We start from the raw sequence: 10,363 nt of genomic DNA, 5'->3' as shown, positions 1-10,363 counted from the left end.
GACCACTACGCCACCTAGCCGCCCTACCTTTACACACATTTCAAAGCGTTTCATTCACTGTTGCATTAAAGAGGTCACCCCTCTCCCTCGCTCCGTACCGCTCCGTTATCTTTGTTCTTACAAGGAATTCAAAACATTCTCTCGCTGACGCGGCCTGTGCCTGTGAAACCACTGGTTCCACCACCGTCAATATCATCCCGTGATGATAATGATATTACCCTCTTAAAGCGTCTCTTTATATCAGTTTATAACCAAATATACATTGAAAAAACCACCATTTTCTCTCACTAGCCAGCAGTAACGTGCATACTGTAGACCTATTGTATACAAATGTTGGAAAATGGCAACGGTCCTAGTTCAAGAGTGTAGTTGTGGAACTATTTGTTGGAAGATTCAAATAAACAAATCATAATCTGTTGCGTATTACTACTAATAACTAATTAATGGCGATTGTAGAACTGTTGTATAAAAGCAATATCACACTCGAGGTTGTGCTGTTATACTAATTATCAGCACGACATATCTGTCTGTATACGTTTGGGCACGCAGAAATTCAGCCATACTATATTGACAATCCAGTCGTTTTTCTATGTAAACACACATTGGAAAGTCACAACCTTAGGCTTATTCCTCACAGTATGGCCCTGAACTTTGCCATTCCAGTATGTGCACCTCGGAGATGCACACTGTGCCGTGTTTGGCATGTAATTGAAACTGCCTCGCCCTCACGACCCCACATTAACTTCCACTTATGACAGACCAGGCAGCCTGTGTGCGTCGTCTCTTATCTGCCGCTGCCTCCGAGCAGATCAGATCCCTTGATGCGGCCTGTTGACACTCGACCGTCTGCTGGGTACTGCATGTCCACGGACATCAGAGGACGAAGGGCAAATCACTGGACTTCCACAGCAAAGTCGACAGTCCTTTAATTGGACATTACTCAAGGCCAAAATTCATATTTCTTGTTGTTCTTGATCTTAAAAGACTCTCAAACGCACTCCCTGCTGGGCTTAAATTTTTTTGGAATCAATAATTAATGGTCAAAGTTATTTATTCATGTGTATCTTCACCAATTATGCGGCGTCTAATTAACAATTTCAATAATTGATATTTATTTCTGAAAGGGTTCAGTATCTTGGGCTGATGAAAAATGCATGAGCAGGGATGTGGACAGGGTTTTGTTTTTTGTTCTGCAAGAGCTTGGTGCTCGGGGCTAGTACCAGGCCACTTTGACTCCGGCTCTTTGAGTTGGCTCTGGCCCTGTGATGTGGGTCTAATATGGGCCTCTTTCATGGACCCAAAGCGCCTGCATGGTACCATGTGATCTCATAAAGACTCCTACATGCCCATCCACAGATACCCCCCCCCTTTTCTTTTGTTTTGTTCTTTTAATAACCGGCTTCAAAGAATAAGCTTCTGTTTCCTTGATAATGTTGCTTTGTGGATAGGGGGATGATGATGTCATAGTTTGGACCTCAGTGGATACCCTTCCTGCGTCTCTGAAGCTAAAGTGAATCGACGTTAAAAAGAGATCAAATCCTTCCAACTTGACAGAGCTGTATCCCTGCCACCTCTTGATAATAACAGCTTTAACAGTCAACATGAAAACAAAACAAAAACAAAGGTCCCTTTAGTTGACTTTTGTCAAGTTTTCCTTTATTTCGATTCCAATAAAAACAGGAGGTTGGGAAACATCACTGTTTACCATGTGTTGCTTGAGCACTGAGTGGGACAGGGACCAACCCCTCCCCAGCAACACAAAGTGACCCAGGAAAACCCAACATCAGACACACCAAAACCCCTCATCATTAAAAATGTAACGATTTCAGGTCTGGACGCCACAGTCGAACACAGCGGGCATTACGGAGATTAAAAGTAGGGTTCTATCAGGGGTGAAGAGGTGGGGGGGGGGGGGAGACATCAGACGGCCTCTGTGACACGTCTTAGGGAGCCTATGGTGGGGCTGGCGCTTCCCCATTCGCTGCACCTCCTGTACTCGCCGGGGCGCAGGAAGTACTGGCGCCCCCTGTAGTTGGGGTGCTCGTGAAGGATCCAGAAGCCCTCCATGACATTGCAGGAGGAGATGTCGCGGCTGTGGAAGCGCTCGTTCAGGTCCGGGCAGTCGTCCATCAGCTCCAGGGTCTGGCCTCCAAAGTCAGAGCGCTCGAAGATCTTCATCCTGTAGTTGCCGCGATACTGGGGGAAGAGATGGGACGATGGTAGAGGATGTGAGATGATGGAACTGCAGTGTGATTTGAACGTTAGTTCAAGAATATTTCTTTTATATTCCCCTGCAGAAAAATACTGTAAATAATTTGTATAAAAATACAAACTATCGTTTACCTCTACATGTGTATGTATACCACTATATCTGTACCCTATACATGTGTATGTATACCACTATATCTACACCTCTACATGTGTATCTATACCACTATATATGTACACCTCTACATGTGTAAGTATACCACTATGTCTGTACACCTCTACATGTGTAAGTATACTACTATATCTGTACACCTCTACGTGTGTAAGTATACCACTATATCTGTACCCTATACATGTGTATGTATAACACTATATCTACACCTCTACATGTGTATCTATACCACTATATCTGTACACCTCTACATGTGTAAGTATACCACTATATCTGTACACCTCTACATGTGTAAGTATACCACTATGTCTCTACACCTCTACATGTGTAAGTATACCACTATATCTGTACACCTCTACGTGTGTAAGTATACCACTATGTCTGTACACCTCTACATGTGGTTTTTAAGCTCATTTTAATGTTTTTTCTTCTCTTCACATGTTTTATTTCTTGTATTTTTACTGATGTTTTAAAATGCTGTGAAGCACTCTGTGCACTCGTGCTGAGAAGGGCGCTATAAAAATAAAGTTTTACTTACTATGTTTAGGTATACCACTATATCTGTACACCTCTACATGTGTAAGTATACCACTATATCTGTACAAGTCAAGTCAAGAGTTTTATTTGTCACGGCATACAAGTATACAATGAAATACGGGGGGTCTTGCCCGCAACGATTGTGCATAATACAATAGTAATATTAATAATATAATAAGAATCCAATAGAACGACATTGTGCAATAATACAAGTACACCTCTACATGTGTAAGTATACCACTATATCTGTACACCTCTACATGTGTAAGTGCATGTACTTAACATGTACTACAGCCTACTGGAAAGGCCTTCGGAGAACACTCACCGTGGGAACCATGCGGCAGGAGCGGATGCAGTCGTTGAAGCCGGCCCAGCGCTGGTGGTCGGGGTACTCGCCCTTGTGCAGCATGTACTGGTAGCCTGTGAAGTTGGGCTTCTCATAGGCCATCCAGCAGCCGCTCTCCACCTTGATGGAGTTGCAGCGGTTGAAGTGGTTGTGCATCTCGGCACAGTCGCCACTGCACTCATAATGGCGCCCCTGGAAGTTCCTCTCTTCGTAGAAGATAATCTGCGGAGGAGAGATGAGAAGACATTATTATTATTATTATGAAGCTTCCTGGTTCGATTGGAACCTGACCAGAACTCTGACCATGGGACTCGATAAGTTAGCTAATTAGATTTGCATCCATACAACTTAAACACGTCTAACTATCCCTTTAACATTGGCAACCTCTGCTGCAAGTGGTAAAATAATTAACACAGTTACTGCAGATGTTCTTTGACCACAAATATTCACTAAATCGTAGGAAACTAGTTTCATTACTTGTTTGTGGACTAGCGAGTGGATATGAAAGATATCTGCTGATATCCTTCACAATTACGGACAACTGGCAGACTAACTGATGGGCCAATGGAGGGTAACGGAGTAGATTATCTGAAATGGTTTGATCCTGATGACAACCAGGAGGATTGTTTCTCAAAGGGATTTAGTCATAGTTCCACAATACTCATAGCTATAAAATGTTGGGGCATTGACATGCCCTCTGGTAAACAATGCAACGAGATTGAAAACACTATTTTCATTGTGCTGGTTGATATACACACATTGCAACTGAGCTGTACAGTATTATAGAAAAAGCACATCTGAATTCTCCTTTAGGGAGGATTTCTCCTTAGAGGATAAATTGAACTGAGATCTTAGTTTTTAGTTTTAGTTCTTTTTATCTAGTTTGAAAATGTATATAACAGTAATTCTGTTCTCTTTTAATGGTTCCTGCCATGTTTTGGCAAGTGAGGATACAAAGTGGCAAAGTAAAATCGTTTCGACAGCTCCAATGAGGCTGGTTGGCCCTCACATGCGCAGTCTGCTCACATGTGATCTAATAGCAGCAAGCTGGGTGAAAAGCATTCTCCTACGCAGAGAGTTGGACGACGTTCCACTGTCAAACATCTCTGCCCAAAGAGGAAGTGAACTAACCGGTGCTACCTTTACTCCTTTTATTTCCCCATAAAACACATTGTATAAATAATATGATATTATTGATCCCCCCATATTTTTGGTCTCTTTTATGAATAACAACTGAAAACGAGTTGAAAAAAGTTCAATCATTTAATTTTGTGGCATCTGTGCAGCCTTGTTTATTCACTGTGTCCATGGAAACTACGATGAACGCAACTATAAAAGTATGGTTTCCTTATGCAGAACAGCTTGATTTTTGGTTATTAGTAATACTTTGTATACATTAATTTCATAGCCACATTTTCTTTCAAACTAATTTGGAGACAGAGGTGTTTAGCAGGCTGTGACGTACAGGCGTGGAGACAGAGGTGTTTAGCAGGCTGTGACGTACAGGCGTGGAGACAGAGGTGTTTAGCAGGCTGTGATGTACAGGCGTAGAGACAGAGGTATTTAGCAGGCTGTGACGTACAGGCGTGGAGACAGAGGTGTTTAGCAGGCTGTGGCGTACAGGCGTGGAGACAGAGGTGTTTAGCAGGCTGTGACGTACAGGCGTGGAGACAGAGGTGTTTAGCAGGCTGTGACGTACAGGCGTGGAGACAGAGGTGTTTAGCAGGCTGTGACGTACAGGCGTGGAGACAGAGGTGTTTAGCAGGCTGTGACACTAGTATATTTACCCGCTCCGCATCTTGTTTGCATTCACACAACTCACACAACTCCCAAAAGGACATTTAAAATACGGCTAATTGCAAAGTACTTGAACAAAAGCTAACGTTTTCTTCCGTTGTCATCCCATGAGCTATATATTGTCATTTGCATGGCAAGGCGAGCTGATGTTACTACAGCAGATCTCCAAGGTAGCGCCAAGTTTGAGATAACATTATTTCTTGTAGGTAACTATAATTTGACAAAAATAAGGTTGGTATGTAGCTATATGCTAGAATGTTAACTTAGCAACATACTTGTTGCGTAATAGCACAACAAATATCACACACATTATTTAATGGAGAGATATATGTAGGCATATTGAACAAAATAAATTAAGAAAAGCACGACTTCAAACACGACTACAGGGATCTTCAGGAGAGGACTGCAGGTGGGCCTTCTCCACACCATTAATGCCCGGTGAAGCCCTAGTGCATTTCCTATTCTTGTTATTGTGCCTTTACATAAATAGTAATAATAATATTCTAACCAGGCTAATTAGGCTAGTTGGACTAGCCTACATATAGTAAACAAGCTTCTAGAAAACAGGATTTTTTGGTAAATATCTTTCTATTACTCCAGGCCCTCGATTAATACATATAATATATGTATACATATGCATACATATATATGTATATATATACAGACACAGTATATTTAACTTAACTTAATTTAACATTTGCACATGCAGATCTCTCACTGCTCCTAGTCTCAGCTACAGTATGTATATATACTATATGTGCATATAGATTTGAAATTGCACGCTTACCTTGCCCATTGTGACTGTTGGGTTGGGAGTGGAGCAGAGTGGTACCACTGGCCTCTTTATAGACCCCACAGGGATCAGTGCTTTGTAAACCTGACAGAAAGCTTTGCTGTCTCAGCACAATACCCTCTATAGACTGTGCAACACTATAGGACTGTTGGAACGGGCAGCGGTCGCTTTGTCTCCCGTCAAAAGCTCCGTCTGTCTATGGAAAACACTGTACAGCTGCATTTTCCCTAAAGGGCTACAATAAGAGTTGCAACCTCTGCCTTTATTGGCACAGAGGCCCGAACATATAGACAGAGACTCTGTGAAAGATGGACAGGGAAGCAGAGAGAGTACGGCAGGTTGGTCTTGTTTCTGTAGGTAACTGTATTTATACCCCCCCCCCCCTAAAAATAAATCAGGATGATAACATACACTGAGCATCAGTCCGTTATATAACCAACTATGTATTTGAAAAGTATAATTTATAATCACACTCCCACCTTTGAATATTGGCCTTTTGCACTGATTCAGAGAATTTAGTTTGAATTAAAATATCTAAAAGAAAACACACCAAAGGACAAAATAAAAACCACAAAGGACATCTGTGTTTTTTTGGAGAGAAAAAAAGTTTTTTAATGTTATGGTGATGAAGCAGCAAGGTCAGAGGTCAGAGCAGACCGGCTTACAGGCCGCTCCTCATCCTCCTGAAGGAGCCCACCATGGGGTTGTGGCAGCCCCAGTCACCGCAGGCCCTGTACTCGCCAGGACGCAGGAAGTACTGGCGGCCCCTGTAGTTGGGGTGCTCGTAGAAGATCCAGAAGCCCTCCATGACGTTGCAGGAGAAGATGTCGTGGTGGCGGTAGCGATCGTAGACGTTGGGGCAGTCGTCCATGAACTCCATCATGTGGCCGGACATGTCGGGTCTGTTGAAGATTTTCATCTTGTAGGATCCTCTGAACTGTGTGTGTGTGTGTGTGTGTGTGTGTGTGTGTGTGTGTGTGTGTGTGTGTGTGTGTGTGAGAGAGAGAGAGAGAGAGAGAGAGAGAGAGAGAGAGAGAGAGAGAGAGAGAGAGAGAGAGAGAGAGAGAGAGAGAGAGAGAGAGAGAGAGAGAGAGAGAGAGAGAGAGAGAGAGAGAGAGAGAGAGAGGAACGTTGGAACATGGTTAACATACTGTAGGCCCTGGGGTTGGACTTCAAGTTTTGACATTAACCAGTCACCACCCAAATGCTGGTTAGCTTATTAGGTCTGGCTTGTAGGTCTGTTAAATTAATTTGGGCTGGTAGTCAGCTTGCCTTTGATCTGTCTTTTCTAAATTAAAAACTAAAACTACTTCTTTGGCTGCAAAGAAATTCAATTGACATCTGAAATGAAATTGGCTTCTGAAATGAAATTGGCTTCTGAAATGAAATTGGCTTCTGAAATGAAATTGGCTTATAATTAGATTTCTTTCCGGTCCTAAACTGCCAGAAACACTTAAGGTAACTCAGAGAAAGAGAATGAATTGGGGGGGTATCATATTCTTTTAAAAGAATGACTGGGTCTCCTTGTGGATTTCACAACAGAGACTTGTATTCTTTGACCCGCCTCTGTATCTATGAATGACATCAAAAGAGCCAGTGATTGACATTGATTTCAAAAAGCAAGCGTCTGATGTACAAGGCGAAGGATGCGGTGGTGGGGTGTTAAGCAGCCTTCCATCCGCCCGTCACGTTTGATTGACTTACGGGGGGGAACATCTGGCAGGAGCGGACACAGTTGTTGAAGCCCATCCAGCGCTGGTACTCGGGGTACTCGCCCTGGTTCAGGATGTACTGGTAACCCATGTAGTTGGGCTTCTCATAGGCCACCCAGTGCCCGCCGGTCACGCGGATGGAGTTGCAGCAGTTGAAGTGTTTGTAGGTGTCCATGCAGTCACTGTTGCACTCCCAGTGGCGGCCCTGGAAGTTGCGGCCTTCGTAGAAGATGATCTTGGAGATGGAAAGAGAGAGGGAGAAGGTGTTGTTATTAGGAGTTGGTCTCTCAAGCGTGTAGAGCGAGGAGACTCCACTCGTTGCTGTGCTCACAAACAGGCCTTAGGGGGCGCTCCTCTCCCTTGAACGAGCTGAATCGTCTGACTTCCAGGCTCCTCACTTGTGTGCATCAAGTCTACCTGGTCTGTGATTCATGTTATAATTGTCGTTCCACACGCCGGGTGGAAATTAAAGTGAGGGAGGAGCTCCTTGTTTGTTTCAACTGACTGTTATTTGCAGTAAAACACCACAGCACTCTCGGCCCCCGACGAGTTATTTTTTTCCAGCACATTTCCCCCGAGGTAAAGCGGCCCACGTTCATTTGTGATGGCAGGATGACAACTTCCCATACGGAAGAACCTTCGAGAGCGGTTGTCAGCCGCGGTGAATCCATGTAACCCCAGGGACAACTTTCCCTATTAGCACGACATGTACCCCCCCTCCCCCCTTTTAACAGCTAGCAAGTCAGTCTAAACACTGACAACTAATAACACTGTATAGGCCTAACTCAACAGCTGAAGCATCTGTCAACCACTTTTCCCCGCCTCCACTGCACGTAGTGTAGTTATAATATTCTACCCCATCGCCCCCCAAAAGCGGTATTTTTCCCTCCTATAATCCCGCCGTTAACATCCCCCTACTGCCAGCTTCAGCAGTAGCCTTTAACGTGTGTGAGCTCATACCTTTCCCATGGTTGGAGGGCTGGGGATGTCTGCGCTTCGTAACCCCAGACACCCACCACACGCTCCTTTTATACTCTCCTACTGACCGCCAGGCCTCTGACGCGCCAGGGACCACTACTCTTTTTACCTTTTTAGACGTCACCCACCGGTTCCCTTTGTCTGTCTTCACTCGTAACTGCTAGAGTTTACCTATAGAATTGACAACCCCCACACCGCAAACCAGCCCCCGCCCCTCATATGATGCCTATTCTATGTTTGTACGACACACAGACCCTTGTTCAGCCATGACCTGGTGATGCAGCCCTTTTGAAATATCACACAAAAGGCCCTTTAGGTACGAGCCCCCACTCCCGACAACAATGCTTTTGTTTTTAATTAATTTATTTTACTTTATAGTTTAAGTTTATAGTTGGTACTAGGTTGGTCTTTTTTAGTTTGGTACAACTTTCTCTCCTCCCTTCACTGAAGGTGTAACATCTCCTTTCAAGAAAGTACTCGTGGGTTGAGAAATGTTCAATTCCGCCCCTTCGCCCAGTTTTATTTGAATTTGGATCGGCGCTCTCCCTGACTTGACCCGGGTCCCGGTTATCAGCGCGGAGTATCAGCCCTGTCGGGGTAAGTGGTACTGACTGATTATTGATTGAATCAAGCTTTAATGTTGATGTAATCTACAATGATCTGTTGTGTCTTTTTTGCTTCCATAGCCTGCAGATATGCACAGTGATGCCAGACAGATGTACACAGTGATGCCAGACAGATGTACACAGTGATGCCAGACAGATGTACACACGGCAAACCGCTCTGTGTTTCATATCAAAACCGACGGGGGGAGGAGGAGGGGGGGGGGGGGGGGGGTGTTTCAGCCTGTGGATGAAGTGATAGTTGTTTTGGACTTCAGTCTCTTTGGCTGGTAACCATAGCCCAGAGCTGAAGGGGAAAAGGCCAGAAAGAGTTGCCCCCATGTGTTCTGTTCCCAGAGCCCAGCTGATGCCAGAAAGGTCAATCTTCTCCCGTAGTGTTTCATCGGGATAAAGAGCCTGTGCCCTATCTCTCTCTCCTCTCTACATGTTGTGTTTGTGTTGCCTTTTGCAGCTACAATTCTGTAAAAAAAAAAGAAAAAGAAAGAAAAAGGATTTGAAAACACAATAGTAATTCTGTTCCTGGGTAAATAATGAATAAAAAGTGCTGCTACTGTGGCAGTACATTTAAAAACCAAATGTGACTCCTTTTCAGTGTTAAGGAACTGCGCGTTGATAAGCGTTGGCTTCTTTGATCAGCCGTCGCCTTGGAACTCTTGTAGCTTCAATAGGTTTCATGTTTTGAAGCGGCCCTCTTTTTCCTATGACATAAGTAGATCATTGATATCCTTTCATCATGCCGTTCAGCGTAATTGTGGCAGATTATGAGATGGGGGCGGCTTCTGTATTGTTTTGTTTTTTTGTGAATTTTCTGAAGCGGATACTATTCTCTTCCAAAAACGTTTTGAGTTTTCATCAGAACGTATAAGCGAACAAAATATTGATATTTTCTTTCAATATGCTCCTCAATGGTGGAACGAACTTCCCACCACAGTTGGGACAACCGAAACCGGACCAATCTTTCGCCGTTGACTAAAGACACACTTCTTCAATCAATATCTGAAATGAATAACTTTTTTTAATAAAATAAAAATCTATAATACTTCTTACTGTCCTCTACTATCATGCACTCTCCTTAATATACTAACATGTCTCTACTACTATGCACTCAACACTGCAGCACTCAAGTTTCAATACTTTGATGAACATTGTTACTCAGATGATAGAGTTGTACCCTTCCTGCTGACTTGTCGTACAGAA

The 10,363-nt window shown here is 43.7% G+C and overlaps 1 protein-coding gene across 1 annotated transcript; it reads right to left on the bottom strand.

Annotated features, from left to right (window-relative positions):
* Positions 1 to 1,920: 1,920 nt before the first annotated feature.
* LOC311235607 (gamma-crystallin M2-like) lies at positions 1,921 to 5,856 on the bottom strand (the record flags this gene model as incomplete). Its single annotated transcript, XM_084323071.1, has 3 exons — positions 1,921 to 2,196; positions 3,243 to 3,485; positions 5,848 to 5,856. The coding sequence occupies 3 exons, from the start codon at positions 5,854 to 5,856 to the stop codon at positions 1,921 to 1,923; spliced, it is 528 nt and encodes a 175-aa protein (XP_084179197.1).
* Positions 5,857 to 10,363: the final 4,507 nt, after the last annotated feature.

Source organism: Notolepis coatsorum, assembly GCF_963971535.1.
Source record: "Notolepis coatsorum genome assembly, chromosome: 10".
NCBI lineage: Eukaryota > Metazoa > Chordata > Actinopteri > Aulopiformes > Paralepididae > Notolepis > Notolepis coatsorum.
Note: the sequence above shows the minus strand (reverse complement) of the source record. Positions and strands in the feature narration are given on the sequence as shown.